The sequence below is a fragment of the Petromyzon marinus genome, chromosome 4 (assembly GCF_048934315.1).
Source record: "Petromyzon marinus isolate PM22_M1 ecotype Great Lakes invasive population chromosome 4, UKy_Petmar_22M1.pri1.0, whole genome shotgun sequence".
Lineage (NCBI taxonomy): Eukaryota > Metazoa > Chordata > Hyperoartia > Petromyzontiformes > Petromyzontidae > Petromyzon > Petromyzon marinus.
The window spans coordinates 15,558,060-15,577,893 of record NC_133670.1 but is presented as its reverse complement, the minus strand read 5'-3'; the positions used below and the strand labels follow the sequence as shown (position 1 = coordinate 15,577,893).

The window sequence follows — 19,834 nt, the reverse complement described above, 5'->3', positions numbered from 1 at the left end:
TATAAATCATAGAGTTCTATGCAGTGTAAATATCGTATACAGGGCAGCTTACTATGAATGTGTTTTTATTTAAAAAAAAATATGCCAACATGTGGAAGCTGCTGCTGCTGCATGATGCGCTGGTCGTTCTGCCCTGGATTTAATGGTTCTTTCAATCCCAGTGATTATTATGGCACACAGTTTGTGTACTGCGGTGAACTAGAATAAGGTCAAAACTGCGTTAACATGTGATGATGCCTATAAGATTTACTGTATGCATGCATACATGACCATTTACAAATTGATACACAATCTGGCCAGGTAAAACACATCAATACAACACTCATTTGAATGTATACAGCATTTAAATGCCACCGCATCTCAATGCACTGTAGGAAAAGGAAGACATTTGTGTTATGAGATTGTGGGGAAGAGGAAGGGGTTTTTTTAAGTGAAAGGGGGAAGTAAGTGGGAAGACAGTACAGGGAGAGAAGAATTGTGTACGGAAAAAGATGTAAGAATATATGAAAGCAGTCATTGTTGAAGGAAAAAAGGAAGGCCTTAAGCCTGGATTTGAATGGAGGGATCGAGTCAGCAGTGTAGACAACCAGAGAGGAAGGGGCCTCCCATTGAGCAGAGGTTGGCTGGATGGATTTGACAGGAGATATTCGTTGTTGGAGTAGAGGAGATGTGGAGAATAGGGTGAGAGAAGAGGGGACAGGTGGGCAGAGTTAAATACATGGTGATTCTTCAATATGGTGATGTTGTAGTTGACTAGGGACTGAATCGGGTCTCATGAGAGGAATATGAGAACTGATGTGATCTGGTCTCGATTATGGTTGCGGGTGATACGTTTTACGGTGGAATTCTGGATAATATGGAGTTTGAAGGTGAGGAATTTGAGGAGGCTGTATGTAGTGGGGAGAGTTGCAGTAGTAAAGGAGACAGGTGATGAAGGCTTGGATAGAGCTCTTTATCTACAGAGGGAGTAAGAGAATGGTGGGTGTAGGGATATCTCACAGGTGTATAAAGTATGTTGAACATATTTCATACCGTACATAGCCAACCGTGTTAATCGGAGGTGGAGGTAAGAGGTCCTGCAGAGTTGAGTTGTGAGAGGAGAAATAGTATTCACCATTTAGGATGACACCCAGGTTTTAGAAAATTTTGGCAAGTTTAACACCAGTGTTTCGGAGGAGTACGTTGTAGGTGGAGTCTTTATTAAGGACTGATTTCCGGCCAATGATGAAGACTCGTGCTTTTGGTGCATTGAACGCGATAACGCCAGAGCTTATCCACAACGCAGTGTAAAAGAATGGACAGCGATTAGGCTGGATATGTAAAGCTGTGTGCCATCAGTATAGAAATTAGGATCAATATTACCAAACAGAAGAAAGTATGATTGAGGATATCCATATGCAAACACAGACGATCACACAACTCACATCGATGTGATTGCACACACACACCAAGGCTCACACTGACAGAAGACGTGAGAGAAGAGCCACAAGCATTTTCACAAATAGACACATTTACCCCTGTGGTCACAATTTTCAGAAATAAAAACCCCTGCTGGCAAGTAGAGGTCTAATGCAATGGACTGCAGGGCAGTGATAAGAGCCTGGATATGGTACAGTGAGGGAAAAAAGTATTTGATCCCCTGCTGATTTTGTACGTTTGCCCACTGACAAAGAAATGATCAGTCTATAATTTTAATGGTATGTTTATTTGAACAATTAGAGACAGAATAACAACACAAAAATCCAGAGAAACGCATGTCAAAAATTTTAGAAATTGATTTGCATTTTAATGAGGGAAATAAGTATTTGACCCCTCTGCAAAACATGACTTACTACTTGGTGGCAAAACCCTTGTTGGCAATCACAGAGGTCAGACGTTTCTTGTAGTTGGCCACTGGGTTTGCACACATCTCAGGAGGGATTCTGTCCCACTCCTCTTTGCAGATCTTCTCCAAGTCATTAAGGTTTCGAGGCTGACGTTTGGCAACTCGAACCTTCAGCTCCCTCCACAGATTTTCTATGGGATTAAGGTCTGGAGACTGGCTAGGCCACTCCAGGACCTTAATGTGCTTCTTCTTGAGCCACTCCTTTGTTGCCTTGGCCGTGTGTTTTGGGTCATTGTCATGCTGGAATACCCATCCACGACCCATTTTCAATGCCCTGGCTGAGGGAAGGAGGATCTCACCCAAGATTTGACGGTACATGGTCGGTCCATCGTCCCTTTGATGCGGTGAAGTTGTCCTGTCTCCTTAGCAGAAAAATACCCCCAAAGCATAATGTTTCCACCTCCATGTTTGACGGTGGGGATGGTATTCTTGGGGTCATAGGCAGTATTCCTCCTCCTCCAAACACGGCGAGTTGAGTTGATGCCAAAGAGCTCCATTTTGGTCTCATCTGACCACAACACATTCACCCAGTTGTCCTCTGAATCATTGAAATGTTCATTGGCAAACTTCAGACGGGCATGTATATGCGCTTTCTTGAGCAAGGGGACCTTGCGGGCGCTGCAGGATTTCAGTCCTTCACGGCGTAGTGTTACCAATTGTTTTCTTGGTGACTATGGTCCCAGCTGCCTTGAGATCATTGACAAGATCCTCCCGTGTAGTTCTGCGCTGATTCCTCAACGTTCTCATGATCATTGCAACTCCACGAGGTGAAATCTTGCATGGAGCCCCAGGGCAAGGGAGATTGACAGTTCTTTTGTGCTTCTTCCATTTGCGAATAATCGCACCAAATGTTGTCATCTTCTCACCAAGCTGATTGGCAATGGTCTTGTAGCCCATTCCAGCCTTGTGTAGGTCTACAATCTTGTCCCTGACATCCTTGGATAGTTCTTTGGTCTTGGCCATGGTGGAGAGTTTGGAATCTGATTGATTGATTGCTTCTGTGGACAGGTGTCTTTTATACAGGTAACAAGCTGAGATTAGGAGCACTCCCTTTAAGAGTGTGCACTCCCTTTAAGAGTGTGCTCCTAATCTCAGCTCGTTATCTGTATAAAAGACACCTGGGAGCCAGAAATCTATCCGATTGAGAGGGGGTCAAATACTTATTTCCCTCATTACAATGCAAATCAATTTATAACATTTTTGACACGCGTTTTTCTGGATTTTGTTGTTGTTATTCTGTCTCTCACTGTTCAAATAAACCTACCATTAAAATTATTGACTGATCATTTCTTTGTCAGTGGGCAAACATACAAAATCAGCAGGGGATCAAATACTGTTTTCCCTCACTGTATCTATTCCGTGCTCCGATTCATAAAAGATAACCGCAAAATAATATGCACTGTATTTGTGTTTTGATGACGTTCTGTAAATGCTGCGTTTTTATGTTATGTGCCAATCCCCTTGTGAATGTGTTTCATGTATAAATACTGTGATGAAATATTTTACTTCCATGTAAAAAATAGTCGCTTTATATGCCACTGTAGTTTGCAGTGAACATCTACCAATTAGGAACACTTGCTCAACGCACCATTCACCAAATCGTACAATATCTGTATGGGGATGGAGCTGTTGCAGAGTCGGTAGTTCACTGCACGATGAACCCGTTGAACAGAGTTCAATTCCCCCACCATGGCTAAGCATCAGTGGTGAGTGATATCTGATCCGGTCCTGGCTCCACCTTTCCCCTTCTCCAACCCGCAGACTGCTAAATTTATCCAATTAATTCCAGATCACAGCACAGTACTTACACCATCATACATATAAGGTCGTTTAACTGCGCTGAATGTGGATGTTGGTCATGTGTTTGATGTTTTCTGTAAGTTAGCTTTTATATAGATTATAAATTCATAATTGGATCACTTCCATATAAACTGAACTTTCATGTCAGAGGTAAACAGTTGAATGCGAGTCTACAATAAGAAGACTTAAAAGCAGAGAAAATGTACAATGTTATAAAAAATATATATAAGCTTCATCTAATTTTCTCCCACGAGAACTTGAGCATTTTTGTTCAGAGCAAAGTGAAGGATGCACGCCGATGTGCCGGGGAACCCGCATTCTGTGAAATCGCCAAATCCAGAAACGGCTTATATCTGCCAACCACAAGTGCAGCCAGCCTCAGCTGTTTGCGTTGATATTGCTAAACTCACAGCAACTATGGTTGACACTGATATGTCCATTTTACGGTAAAAATTGTGGGCGGGTCTTGTCACATTGGTCAGTAATTTTATTTCGGCTAAGGCCCGTTGAGCTTAAGAAGCTCTTTTCCATGGTGACCCAGCCAAAGTGGCTGAGCACGTTACACGGGAAAGAAAAGTTTACAGCGTTTTATCGAACAAACGATACAACGGTGCAAGCACATTACATGCAAAGGCAGGATTTACAGAGCTTGCATAGAATCAAAACATGGCCAGTTTATAAACAGGACTAATACATCATAAGAATAATAATAATAATAGATGATGATAATAATATAAATAAGCCAAACTATGTACATTGGAAATCTAGCATTGAGCACTGTAAGAGAGAAAAATGAAATTTTCATTCATTTGATTCTGTAAATATGTTTACATGTAACAATTGAATAATGAGCAAAAAAATGCTGCACTGACACTCGTAAGCATTTTGCGCTGATAAACAGGTAGAAAAGAGGATTTGAGTGCCTCTCACATCTGCCCAGACATTCTCAACTTATATCCAATGTCAACGCGATGCACGTCACCAACTTAACTATAAACCACGTGTTTTTTGCGCCCGTCTGGGTTTTGGCTGTGATAAGTTATAAATGCATATCAATCCACAGCCATTTCCCACCCACACCAAACCCACCGAAAGGGAAGTTGATAACACCGTATGGTGCAAAGGATAAACTGCTGTTGTTTTATGATGCCAATACAGCATAAACGATAGCTACTACTGCAATTATTATATTTTAACAGAGTAAAACAAATACAGTACATGCATTTTTACCTTTGCAAAGTGCATCGCATCATATAAAAAATACACCCAAAGAGAAACACTTTAATCTAAATTATAGATCGTTACTTAAAATTTATATTAAAGTAATTTTAGCATACAAATGTTAATTTACAGTGAAAGAGTGCAATTGGCATCCAGTGCCAACACATTTATAACAACGGTGCCATTGAACAGACACAATGTAAGTCTCGAGTCATGATGGAAAAAGGAAATCAATCTCTCCACCATTTACCACTCCATTAAAACAAATATGACAATAAAGTGTTGAACAGTAGTGGCATCCAGCGATATCCCAGGAAATTTTGCACCCCTTGCAACCAAAAGCCATTTCACCAAAATGACTGCAGTTTGTTGAATTGACAAATTATGCTTGTGGATCTTCCTTAAGGAACAAATTACTGGCTTCCAAAGTTTAACAGTTTTATATGTGTCAAAATATATATTTAGAACAATGCGTGCAAAACATATACAGTAGCTTGTAGCTGAATGTGGGCAATGCACAAGGACTTTTTGGAATTCTCCATCACGGGCACTGCACGTGATTAATAAAACATTCACAACGGTCATCTGAAAATCGAACATCCTTTACCTGGAAAAGTTTGGCATAAAAATAAAGTGCTTTGAATTAATTATGAAAGTGGGATCAGCAAACACAGCTGGGCCAGAAGGACACTGCCATGCGCATACTCAGCAGTCGTTCCTGCATTTTCAGAGCTGCTTTGAAGGGATAATATGAGCTATTAACAAAATGTATATTTTATTAAACACAAAAGAAAAAAAGATGGCAAACTCTCTCCACAATATAAACATTTATAGCACCATACTTATTATTGTTATTGGAATAAATTACCCGGAATATTCCCAATCTCCTCAAATGTCATTCCTGTACTGTACTAACATATAACCCACATATCTATGCGCCCCCACCTCCACCAACCCACACTGACCTCTGAATGCTCAAATAACCTCCATGACCAGCATGGTGTGGGGAGGCCCTCATTCAGCAGTGGATAGAATTGTACCGTTATTTCAGCTGGAGTGGTGGAGGAGTGGGCTGCGCATTTTTCTATGAACCTTGCGACGCGAGTATGGATTCCCAGCCCCTGTTAACATCGGGGCCGAGCGAAACAGTGTCTGAACTTGTCCTGGTGCCCCCCTCCATCCCCAACTAGCCATAGTGGTGAAGGTGAAACACACCTGATGGCCAACACTAGGAAAGCCTTTATCCAGTAGCAGATTTCTAATGGATATACAGTAAACGATTAGTACAGTGCAATGTGTATACGCTGCAAGCACACCTTACCATGCGCAGTTCTGATATAAGTAATACAGTACATCCTCACATTATTTCAGTGCCTCCATCTTTTTGTTATAGAGGCACCCAAAATCACCCCACTGGCCCCCACGGGTGCCACCCCCCGCCACCCATCAGCGCCACTCATGGCACTTTAAAATCTTGGGGCGTTGTTGTGTATTCTTGTGTTTTGTCGCTGCAACGTGGCACTGACGTTCCCCATGCACATTTTTAAAATGTATCATGCACGGTATCCATGTGAGGGCCTACCCCCCTACCATTTCCCAGTAGGCTATGGCCTCCCCATCTCCTGGGAGGCGTGATCCATGGGTTGAAAACCACTGCATTACACAAATGGGGTTAAAGTCAATGTTTGTATACAAGCTCACTCATAATATAAGCACACACGGCCTCGTTGCCACAGTGTGCTTATATCCAGCTTCTGCTATGGTATTTTTGTAAAATATCATTCATTTTTGTACATTGGGAACATACTACTGTGCAGTTTTACATTTCTTCCTTGGCAAGTTAGTTCTGCATGGTATAGTACTTTCATTATTGTAATGTATATGCCTTTAAAGTGTCTTGTATAACAACATCCTCTGTTTATATATATGAACTCCACATTATACATACATTTTTATTCAAAATCTATTTGTCCTACTGCTGAAAAAATGCAATGGTGGTAACATTCCATATCCAATGCTAGCAATGTAGTGTATAAAGAACAAACATTGTTTTATATCTGATATTGCACAGAGTTGTTTATAATTTAAATAACAGACGTCTTCATCCATTACAAGTGACGAGCCTATGTTAGGAGTCTGGAACCGGAACCAGCATTGTTTGGTATCCCTATCAAGAAGGAGACAAGGATCAAAACAATGTGCCAACAGCCAAAGTAGCAGCACATGGCAGCTAGCCATACAAATCAGCAGAGATAAACATAAGAGAAAGTACACACCCGGCCCTCTGTGTCAAAAAGAAAAAAAAAGCAGCTGGCTGAGCCCGGCTGCATTAAAGAAAGGAAATCTGGTTTGCCATTCCACTGGTTAAGGGCATCACTGGCGCAGCAGCAGCCCTACCACTGTGCCTGCGTGTGGCGGATGGGGGTTCATAAGAAATGCTTCACTTGGCACAATGCAAGGAGATGCGCTCCCTCTCCGATACCCAACACAACGTCTGTGTCATTTCCCCAACCCATGTTTATTTCCCCTAAAGCTCCGCAGAAAACTGCTGAAAGGAACACTGCGCAATTTGCTTAGTCTACAGGACAGTTGTTGATGATACACTTGGCAGAGCAGCAGCGTTCCAGTCATAAAATCGTCGGTTTCATTCCCGGCCGTATTGACTCAGCTCATCAACCCATGGGAGTGAATGAAATTCCCGTCATGTGGTTAGTGGACATGTGACGATGCCATAGATTAATTGGATTAAAATATATTCTTAAGATCATGACTCGTGTCTGAAATAATTTACAATGTTCAGTATGCTCATCGTTTTCTGTTACATTTAGGATAACAGTGTACAAAATAGTACAACCGAGAATAACAAATATGAGCGAGATGGGAAATATAATGTAAATAAAAGATCATTGATTTTAGTTTACTCAACTGTGACCCTGAATGATGAAAATTCATAGAACTGCTGGGAATGGAGATAGAGGAGGACGACATTTTACTTGCCTAACCATTGAAGCACTTCATATGAAATCGTGGAAGAGTTACTTGTCCCTACCAATACAAATTCAATGAATTATATGGATTCATGCGAAATAAGAGCCATTGAAAAAAATATGCATGTTAGAGATTCACCAGCAGAGCACACTTACCTGACACCCCGACAGTTAGATTAAATGTTTACAGAGCGCATTTTTTTTATTTACTCAGTGAATGATAAATCACAAAAAATCTCTCTTTAGTTTCAAGGCATTTGTGGAAATGAGAGGTTTCTATGAAAGATGTTTTTTTGCCTACCCTCTCATGTCGTTCCGCTCCCATTACAGCGACCTCGCGTTATGTTTATCCACTGACAAGGGACGCGAGTTTTTCATTCGAGATTCATTCAGCACTGGCATAAACATGACCCCGGTGGGTACCTCCCCAGTGCACGAGGCTAATTGTCTCTGGCTGACACGCTTATCAGGAGCCATGTGGCAGGAGAAATCTGAGCTGTTTGAAAAGCCACTTGGTGCATCATCATTGTTCTAGGATTTTCTCTTTTTGGCAATTAGCTGGAAGATTTTGTAACCTTTTTGTTTTGTTATAGACTATATTTTCCAAAGAAAGACAACAAAGAGTTATGCTTTTGGGGGGTAGGGGAGGTTGAGTAGTGGCAAAGCGGCGAACGCGATGCGGTATGAACCCAGAGAACTGAATTTGGTTCCCAATGGTATCTAAAATCAGTGGGGTTTGATATCTGAAATGGTCCTCCCTGGGTCCCCCCCCATTCACAAACATGCATTGACCAGCGTGGTGAAGTATGGTCAAACAACCCCCATGAATGATGCGGCATGGGGGGCCCTCATCTAGCAGTTGATCGACAAAGGGCTGGGAATTACCAACGTATTATGAAAGCGTATTTGACGCAATTTGTGATTTCACGCACGTGTTATCACGTTAAACAGAAACCTGCCTGACAAGTCCGTTAGAATAAAATTAGCGGAAAAAATTAGATTATCGACTTGTCATGATCAATATCATTCTATTGAAATAGCAATGGTTTGTGCATGGAATACAGAGCATGGAATTATTCAGCCGCTGTCACAGGTCTGCTAAGTGAATGGGGACAAAGGCCTGAGACACTCACCGGCTCTCCGAGTGAGAGCCGGTGAGCAGCCTTTTCTCCTATGAATGCTCTAAGCAAAAGCAATCGCAAACCCTGGGCAGAACTCTCATAAAACCACAACTAACTTCCCATTTTCCATAAAATAAATAGTTTTCCACAAAAACAAGGCTTGTGAAATATTAATTGTAAATATCTATTTTTTTTCTCCCACTCTAGTAAAAAAATTGCGGAATAATTTTAACATGTGACGGCGTACAAGAGTAAAATAAGAAAATAGAATATATTCCAATGCGAATAAAATTTTGAACTTGTACACCATTTGTGGGTGTGTCATATACAAGTAGTTTCTCTGTACAGTATTGTAATGTTATAATTTAAATTATTCCAAAGCATTAAAATGTATGCTTGACAATCATCATTCTCTGTGATCTATCCGCTATTGGATGAAGGTCTTGCAAAGCCGTCAGCATCCCTCAATGAAACAAAGATCTCCCGTATATCCTTAACAGACTTTCGGGGCGAAATGTTGTTAGCGAGCACCTATGAAGGCCGGGACAGTACACAGAGGGGTGGGTGGCCAGCATCACGCCTTTGTCACACACCACACCAGGTACTAATTTGAGGCTGAGTCGACATAGGGGAGACCCAGGACCGGTTCAGATAAATCGTCACTGGTGATGGCCGTGTGAATCGAACTCGGGACGCCAGGTTCGTAGTGCAGCGCGCTAACTACAACACTACCGTTCACCACCACAATCCATCTGGCTCCTGCACAGCTGATCTCGTCCTCTTGGGCATGTTCCCTCCTTTGGCTGTTATTGTAAAGCAGCGTTTTTTTTTTACAAAAGCAGCCAAAGGACTACTTTACAATACTCTCATGTAAATATTTTAGTCTGGACACAGAACATATTGTTAAGTCCTACATTCATCCTCAAATACATGCGAGTTTATTGGACCGAGCATCCGATTAACACTTTGCTTAGAGACAAGAGGCAAAACACGGGCATTTACAGCTCAAGTCAGCGGCTCACAAGTTTCCACACCGTGCCACCAAAAGGACTATCCGGAGGGGGTCTAAGTCTGGCCGTCACCTATCAATCACCCAAGGCAGCAGACGAGCATGGCTCCACACGTGGGGGCTCCCATTGAAGTGGCGGCACCACAGATGGCACGCCAAATGTCACTGGCCTCTGTGAATAAAAAAAATATAAAACAGCGCCGCTTGCTCCCTCTCTGGCCTGTTGCCAGCAGCTAATGGTTATGGACTCCTTTTCAAAGGACATTGCACCTTTTATTAAATTCCAACAAAGCTTTGTTTGCTGTTTACACAAACCCCGCTAATTTTGTTTTTGTTTCTTATATTCCCCACATTGAAACGCCAGACTCTCTGTTTTTCGGAGGTTTGCTGGAAGGAAACACCCTCAGCCTCCATCATCACCCTGCTGCTCCTCCTCAAGCAACTGTACTAACGTGGTTATTTCATTCGGCTGATCTCAGACCACCAGCTGTCGGGCTGAGAGTGCAGTCATTAAAATGAATTAGAGAGGCAGGGGCTGCACTACTGGCTTTAATCTAGTTAACAAATGGCACGGTCACAAGACTAAAGTGCAATTGCACGGCCAATGACAAAAGACAGTATATACTACAAGATCATGTGAGTATTTTGTTCATCCTTGCTACGGATACAGTCAAATTATGTTGCCAAGGGTTATAAGTTCCATTCGTGTGAATCACGGTGTCTAGCAACACCGATGTAACTTGACAGAATTTGCTTAACGCAGCATTTAAATATTATTCAACAAGAAGGAAGACCAAGCTCGTAATTTGTTTAATCATATGCAGTAATGGGTGCACCACAGTTCGTCGATCAGCAGGTCGTGTGTGGTGGGGTAAAGTGTGGGTACTCCCACCTTGCCCAAGATGTATGGTCAGCATGAAAGAGTAGGCCAAAATACCCTCTTACAGGGGGTGGGGGGCTCTCTTGACTTGACGCAAGCCATAAATTGTAGAGCTGCACTTTTACCTTAATACAGTAATCACTTTTCATTCTGTGCAAAACTAAGTTGTGATGTGGTAAAATCACCTTGTTAAAAATACTGTAAACAATATTGTGTTGACGTGTGTTTGTACGAGCGGTGCAGTTTTACTATACAGTAAGGTAAAAGGCTCTTTTTTTGGGTGACGTAATCTGCATAGACCTATTGTTCTCAATCCGGGCTGTGTTACAGAAAATGGTTGAAAGATCAAAGATCAAACACGTTTTGGTTTGCTACTGTAACGTACGCTTTTTGGGATTGTGGCTTCCGAATAACACGGATGCGATTGTCAGCCGTGATGCAATTACGCAATTACACGTGCCATTTGGGCAATGAAGCATTGGCAGCACTGATCAACGTAGAAGGGACCACATGAGTCACAAGAAAAATGGTAAAAATGTCACTTCTCAAATTACTATCCGGATGCTGATCGCAACTGGGATGCAATAAATAAATTAGGGCGTACAATCAGGCTCGGAGCAATACACTTTCACGTGAGCATGCAGATTCCCAATGTACTGTATGTGTCCTTTTCATACACATTACAAGAGGGAAAAATGTAACGATGATGCTAAATGTCGCTATACGCAGCAATAATAGTTATGTGCAAATCAATAAGATAATCCATGTGCCTTAACATTTAGGATAGAAAGCATTTAAGCATTCAAAATATGAGGCAACCATGTCGCACGAATGTAAAATCAGCATATTGCAGCTTCCCAATGCACACACATAAAGTGTTTAATTCAGTAATGGGCTGTATTTTGCAAGCTGAGAGCCCATTGAGCCAACAGTCTCATTTGCATACGCGGGGGTCTAATGACTCAAGTGTAAGACGATGCCTGCATTCCCCACATTCGCCAATGAGCCGAAGAGCATTTAAAAAAAAAACAGTGTTGGCATCTGCAAACACCAGTCAATTCCCCCATGCCCAGGGGAGTGTGGATGGAGTCGAGAGGCAGGATGGAATAAGAGGGTGGGAGGAGCAAATCAATCGAGTGCCATAAATTCTTGGTTTATATTTAAAAGCTAAAACCCAGGTTTTGGGTTAAAAAAGTCCAGAGGTGGCGGTGGGAGGCTCCCGTGTGGCCTCTCACTTGGACGCTGTTGAATTTGCGAGGCAACGCTACCGTGAATCACTGCCCACCGAAGCCTCGTTAACCAGACTCAGATGGTGCGCAGCCTCAACACTTGGCATTTGCGGAATTATATTTTCACAGAGCCCATTGGGTCCCATTAAGCAAAGCTGTGCACATTTCAATTATCTAAAGTGTATTTTTAACCCCCCCCCCCCCCCCCAGAACAGAAACGCCGGGCAGTAAAATAATGAGTACTGTTATGTTGACTTAACATAACAGTACTCATTGCAAAATGCTACATTTTGTAAATGTAATTAAAGATGTTTTCTCCGTACAGAATTATTAGTGAGTTTCAAACAAACATCCGTAAAAATATGCAGACAAAGTATGTAAGCACAGTGCTCCTATATTACTTGATTTGAATCAGTGATTGATAAAAAACGTGGTTTATAGTAAATGTAGCTTGTGCATCTCGTGATGCTACATTTTCAAAATAAAAAAATTTGGATTAATTTTTCTCCGCTCAATAATTTTCAACTAAAATGAGCACATTTGTTCAGGCATTATTCAGTCATCCGGAAAATATCCCTGCCATATAAATACATACTCTGTGGGTCTTTCGGTGAATTACTGCAGTCACGAAAGCTTTAAGTCAACATATAAATACATATAGTATTTGTCTATATTGTTTTATTACGCTTACCCATTCACACATTTCCTGCTCAGCTGTTCAAAAGAATATCCATTATGTTATAATATCAACACATGTTAGCTCATAGCAAGTTAATACATTGTAATGTGTAGATACTTGTATAAAAAAATATAGTGTACATTGCTAAGGGTGTGGAACCAGTTCCAAAGTCAATAAATCAAGACTTTTGGCCCCACTTTGTCCAGGATCCGGTAATATGGAAGGAAATGGTAGCTGATCTCAACAAAGACAGGAAAACAACTCACAGCAGCCACGGTGGATTTCAAACAACCCGCAGCAGATGCTGCAGCATGAGCTGTCAACTCCGTCATGATCCCCCCCCCACCTCGTGACGTGGCGCAAGGATAATACCGCTGCAGTGATCACGCCCGTCCGTCTGTGCGAAACCCGCGTCAATTGCGCCTTGTGTGTCTGTCTCAGTGCCAAAACGGGGACCCTGTCCTTCTGTCTGCGTCATTGCCAGCATCATCCCGGCCTCCAGTCTCCACGCCCCAACTCCCTGCCGAGTTCCAATAGCGACACCGCAATGATCGCCGTTCTCGCACCACCCACGTGCCCCCACGACTCCCGTGTTTAAAAAGTCAACAACCCAGCTGTAGTCACCAATGTCTCACCCACACTTCCTGCCTCCGGTGAGACAGCGGCTCGACCCAGACTCTCAACGCCACGCTTTCGTCTGAAATGTTAAACCCAGGCTCGCGGAAACCGTATACTTTTTTTTAGGTTCAGCCTTTCCACCCCAACCATCTAAAGTCCGCGCCAGTCAATAAGTTACTTGCTGTAACGACTGTGGGCGTTTAAATTAAGGCGGGATATGGAACACCGCGCTGTGAACACTCTTAACCGTGATGTACATTTTCGTCGTTTAATAAGTTACTCAATGATGTATACAGTTTAACACAGACTACTGTGGAAAATATGCATGTGTCTCTGTGTCCAGAGTACTATTCAAAGTGTCATAGGTAATGGTACTGAGTCAATGGTGGAAATTCCACATTCCTAAGAGGGTAAACCAGACTATCCATGAGGATCACATTGGACCCTCCACAAAGTGGAATGTAACTACAGTAATTTGAAAGAAGATGTATGAGGTATGATTGGCTGAGTAAAAATTCGACGAATACACCACAAGAATAACATGTACTGTATGTATATTGACCGATACAGGTTAGGCAATGTTAGGTATTGGATTGTGCCAATTATATTGGTTTAACACGTAGGCTTTCGCGACCAATACCATCCATAATACAGTTTTTTGGGGGTTAGATCGCGTAAGATCTCTCTGTCTCTCTCTGTGAGTCTCTCTCTCTGTGAGTCTCTCTGTGAGTCTCTCTGTAAGTCTCTCTATCCCTCAGCCTCTCGACTGCTTTCTCTCTGTGAGTCTCTCTCTGTGAGACACTCTGTGAGTCTCTCTCTGTGAGTCTCTCTGTGAGTCTCTCTCTGTGAGCCTCTCTGTGAGTCTCTCTCTGTGAGTCTCTCTGTGAGACTCTCTCTGTGAGTCTCTCTGTGAGTCTCTCTCTGTGAGTCTCTCTGTGAGTCTCTCTGTAAGTCTCTCTCTGTGAGTCTCTCTCTGTGAGTCTCTCTCTGTGAGTCTCTCTCTCTGTGAGTCTCTCTCTCTGTGAGTCTCTCTGTGAGTCTCCCTCTGTGAGTCTCTCTGTGAGTAAATTTACGCGATCTAAACCCAAAAAACGTTCATTTACGCGATCTAACCCAAAATAACGGTAGTATGGATATTATAATATTGCAGCTGTATGGTGCATATTAGTACAATATATAACTAGAAGGCGATATCAAGTTTCACCTAAGTTGATTGTCACACTCCATGGGATGCTAATCACAAAGTGCACTCAATGCACTTTATAACTTTGGACTGACCCTGCGCTGAGTGAAACCCATAACTTCCCAGCTGTAAGTTTTCGGGCCCCAAATTCCAAAATGCTGGTTCATAATTTTTCTTGCTATAGTCATGGACCCGACTTTTATTTGTGCTACATTATTTTAAGCTTTTTGCAGCCCATTTCGAGCATCATACGTATTTACATCAGTTACTCAGCCACAATTGTTTTTTTATGTATCAGATATCAATATTGCCCGAGACAAGTATGGTATATCTGTTGTAATATCCATCACAGTTACACAATGTATATCAATGCATCTACTGCGACATGGACACACTCTGGCATTGGACAAGCAACATCTTTGAATTACAGTATACAAATGTTCGTGTTGTATAGGCTAGCAGATTAGTTTAAACTTGCTTGCTATCCGCTGTCAAGATTCCTCGAGGCCATCATAATCAACCATCAATTCGCTGCTAGATGAAGGCCTCTCCACGCCGTCACAATCTCTCACAATCCTGAGATGTAATAAATCCACCGAGCCCATGCACTTCAGCTCGTCTCATCGCTCGACATTCAAGGCTGACGTCCTCTCGGAGGGTTTCAACCCCTCGGCTGCCACTACGTCATTATTCATGACCACGGCTACAATCCCTTCAAGGGATGTCCTGCCCAAGCCCATTTGCACTTCTTAACAGTTTGAAGTTTGTAATTCACCAACCATTTGTTCCCGAATTCATGCAATCCTCTTTTTGTCTCTCCGTGTATTCCCAAACAAGCACATCTCCATGCTTCTGTGCAAACTTTTTAAGTTTTTGTTCCTTGTTCTTCATTAATGACCATGTTTCGGACCCACGTCTTAGCAGGTAGTATGTATTGATTACAAACTTGAGGTCGTATACGTTCAAAATATTAAAGATAGGGCATTATATGAATTAATTGAATGAGTATCCATCATATAGAGGCGAGTATTAAATTCGGCACAAACTCTTCTACCACCCACCTTCCGTCTCCATGAGTGCTGTGTTGACTTACAATCAATCCATTGGCACTGAGCGCCACTTTTATTTAGTGCGAGACTGAAAATACAATTGGTTACATCGGTCTACATTACACGCTTGTTTGATTGAACAATCCTAACCTTAACACGATAGGCATATAGGGAAGTGGATAATATTTGAAGCATCATAAACAGTATTTTCAAGTCGAAACATCTCCTGCGATTTTGCAACCAACACCATGGCCGTCTTTGGATCACGTGTCTGCTCTTTTTAGGAAGTGAGAATCTAGATTGATCATGGTTGCTGAATATGATGATGAATCATAGCGGTAAATATGGACCTGCAGTAGATCACGAGTACTATACCATGTATGAACATAATCACTGATCTCACCGGACACAGAATGCGAGGCATTTTAGTAAGGAGGCGTTAATACACCAACGCAGCCCGGCCAACGCGTCAAGTATTCCTCGCTCGAGTAGTCACCCAACTCTATCGAACAACAGCACCTAATAAAAATCAAGTAAGACCCCCCCCCCTCCCCCCATTCATCATTAGCACTGCTTAATAAACATATACTGTATATACAACAGGCTGACGATTCTGGCAATTATCTTTCTTCAGTTCTTAATCCGGTGCACCACTACCAGCGCAGTCATTCAATTAATCGTTTCATTATCAGCAACACCAGCAGCATCAACACACAACAGCAGCCACCACGAGGAGCCGAGTGCTCTCAATCCCCAGGTGTATGTGGAAGAGGCAGCTCACCTCTCGCAAGACGCAATCCATCCCTGCGCGCTTCACCGCTCCTCCTCCACTTTACTCCGCTGGCTCACAGCGCGGACATCACCGCCGGTGCCGGCGTTTGCGTCCGCTGGATGATAACACGAGCAGCAGCAGCAGCAGATCACGCCGAGTGACGTCGAGCGGTCCAAACCCCCCCCCCTCCGAATCCTCGAACCAACCGTCCAGAGCCCAGGGAAGCTGCTCTTCTCTTCCTCTTGGTCCAGCTGTTAATCCCGATGGACGAGTGGAACAGGCAAAGGAGGATTCTCTCGTGCCGCCGGTAGCCGGCGTGTGCGCGTGTGTGGTGGGGGGGGGTATAGAGCAACGCACGCGGCTTGCGCGTTGTGGGGAAGGGCTTGGAGCGTTCTCGCCAATGGACGGGGCATTTGCCACCCACCCACCTCCTCCTCACCACATTGCACCCCGCACGCCCGCCCGCCCGCCCACTCGCTGTGACGCACGGCCCAATCCTCACACCCCCCCACCTCTCTCTCGGCCCTCGCAGCAAGACTTTTAAAACCTCACTCTGGCGTAAATCGAGAGCAAGAGGCGAGGAGAGCGGGGTAGGCGTGCGCCTTTGTGGTTTAAATTGGAAACAGCACAAGAGCACGGTCAGAATGATATTTTCCACAAAACATTTTTTTGCGGGGGTGGGTGGTGTTATTTGGCCATACTTCGCTTCGCTTGCCACGACGGGATTGGTGAAGGCAGGCAGCGTCAAGCACGCCGTCAACATTGATTTCCAGCTCAAATGAGCATTGAGGCGCTGCTCATTTCCTGTGTTTACAGCCCTGAACCAGTGGTGGAATTTCCACATTCCTGCGGCATGGGTAAACCTATACATAGGACAGCCACTCTCGAATTTCGCCAAGAAGTTGTACTTGTTTCGTTTTACTATACCCCCTCCCCCCCCGTCAATGATGATGGGCTGAGTCAACCGCCAACCACGATTTGAAGCCACAACCTTCCGATTGCGAGGTGCTCGCTCCACCGTTGAGCCACAGGGCTGCCCAAAAGCAGCCTATAACGTCTGTAATAATGCATGGTGGTCTCCCATCCAAGGACAATGCAGGCTCATCCCACTCGCCCCGGCGCTCAATCCAATCCATGGCCCCGATGAACTTTCGCGGATGACTCGACACTGACGCAACATAAGCAGATCTCTCCGTTATGTTGTCTCCACAAACATACAAACAAATGTATTTTAGTCCATTAGCCTATTGTGCTCTCCAATACCCATATCATCAGGGCAGGGAGGGGAGGCATTTGTGTGTCTTGTGTTTTAAATTGGAACCAGCGCAGCATTGGTAGCTCGGGCACAAGAATGTGAGTGCGGTTATGGGAACGCATTGCTCAATACCCGTGGGCGCTGTAAGGAGAAGACATATTGTTTCGACTACTATCGTATAACGTGCTATATTAATCATTTGCCTTTTATTTATTTTAATAACTTTTAGTCAGCAAACACTTATGGCATAACTATTCATATTTATGAACGTCGGGAAGAGCCATTGCACATTGGTCCCAATTTAATACACGGCCACGGATGATGCGTTATGGACAAGCTACCTCGTTAGGATGAATTGTGCAGCCCTTTGCAAGTCCACTGCTGGATGAAGCCACCCCACGCTGTGTCCGTCATGAGGGTTGTTTGACCATACTTCACCACGCTGGTCAATGCGTGTTGATGAAGGTACGCAACAACGTAGCCAGGCAACAGCCTATAGCACCTGCAATGCATGGTGGTTTCCCAATTCAATAACTTTTCAGGGCTCGGATAACACATGATAGGTATAATAATTACAAAGCAGTTACTGGAAGCTGACTGAATTGCAGGCAATGCTTCTCCAATTGCGTTACTTCCAGGCTCCACCATTCTGATTATAGGAGGAAGATGAAGGTTGCGAAAGAAGTTTAACACACATACGCAAACCGCATGTGCGTCAACGTAGACCTGTGGCCACAATTTCTCATCATCAGCCATGTTCACTCCACTTCTGGATGACAGCCTATGCCCTAATCAACCCGCCGCCGTCTCTCAAGATGCTGCGATGTAATAATTCACCCAAAAGTTTAAAGAGCTCCACAAAACACGAGCCGAGCGTACGTGTTTATAGTTTTTTGTTACCCAACATAAGAGAAGGAATAACTCGTTTTTTATATAGATATTTATCAACAGAAAACAACACTCAACACGCTTGTCAATAACACTGCGCTAAAATAAAACTTCCATGGTATACTGGACTGCCATGGCCAACTGAACTCCCATGGTAAACTTTATTTCCATGGTCAGGGGTCGGAAACAAAAATAACAAGAAGAGCAATTTTTTTCGAATTCGGTAACCCCCCCTCCCCCCTCAATATTTCAATAGCCGCAATGCGTGCACTTAAGGGGCCGTCCATAAATGACGTCACGCGATTTTGGACGACTTTTTAACCCCCCCCCCCTCGTCACGCGGCGTAACAAAAAGTCAGACCCCCCCTCAAATATGACGTCACAAAGCTCTGCCCCCCCCCTCCTAAAAAAATATAAAACATGCTTCAAATCGCTTTAAACTATTGTCATTGTAGTGCGTATTTAATGTGGCGCTGCACTCCGATGTTGTAGGAGAAAACATTTATTAAAAAGTCTATTTAATTAAGTAGAACGTGTTGTCTATATTTATTTAAAGTTGCGCATTATGATGTGACGTCACAATTCTCACCCCCCCCCCCTCGTCACACATCGTCACACATCGTCACAAATATCTGACCCCTCCCCCCCTCAGGTGCGTGACGTCATTTATGGACGGCCCCTCATTGCAAAAGAACCGTTTAGTTCAATGGACATGACCAGCTGAAATAAAGTATGAGTCTGAAGTGGAAGTGTTTATAGTTGTAGAAGGCCTCGCGATACATGCAAATTCCTTGCCGCTGCGATGAGAACGTGTTACATAAGAGACGCATACCCAGGAAAACCTCACGGAGAACCTACAGGAGGAACTTCCTGCTTGGGATGTAGGGGCAGTTTCTAGTTGCCAGATTGCCTATTTTACACAAATATATCATAGAACTTGTCTATACCCATATCACGCGTAATGCGTCCGAACTCGTTAGATCTCCAAAGATTATTACATCGCAGTATCTTAACAGATGACGGCGGATGGGTTAGGGCATTAGGCCCTCATCCAGAAGTAGAGTGAACATGGCTGATGATGGGAAATTGTAGCCGCAGGTCTCCGTTGACGCACATGCGGTTTGCAAGTTGGTGAGGTATGATCATGTAACCCCCCACGGCCGCACGGCATGGAGAGGCCCTCATCCACACGTGGATTGACAACGGGCGGTTCACACAGACAGACAGGAACTGGCGTCGGTGTGCTGTGTGATTAACG

The 19,834-nt window shown here is 43.5% G+C and overlaps 1 protein-coding gene across 1 annotated transcript in view; it reads right to left on the bottom strand.

The window, feature by feature from the left end:
- Window positions 1–16,885, bottom strand: part of LOC116938635 (unconventional myosin-X-like) — a 75,664-nt gene extending 58,779 nt beyond the window's left edge. The window contains exon 1 of the mRNA XM_032946023.2: window positions 16,443–16,885. Within this exon, the coding sequence (XP_032801914.2) occupies window positions 16,443–16,463 (21 nt within the window). The 5' untranslated portion in view covers window positions 16,464–16,885. The remainder of the gene's footprint in view (window positions 1–16,442) is intronic.
- Window positions 16,886–19,834: the final 2,949 nt, after the last annotated feature.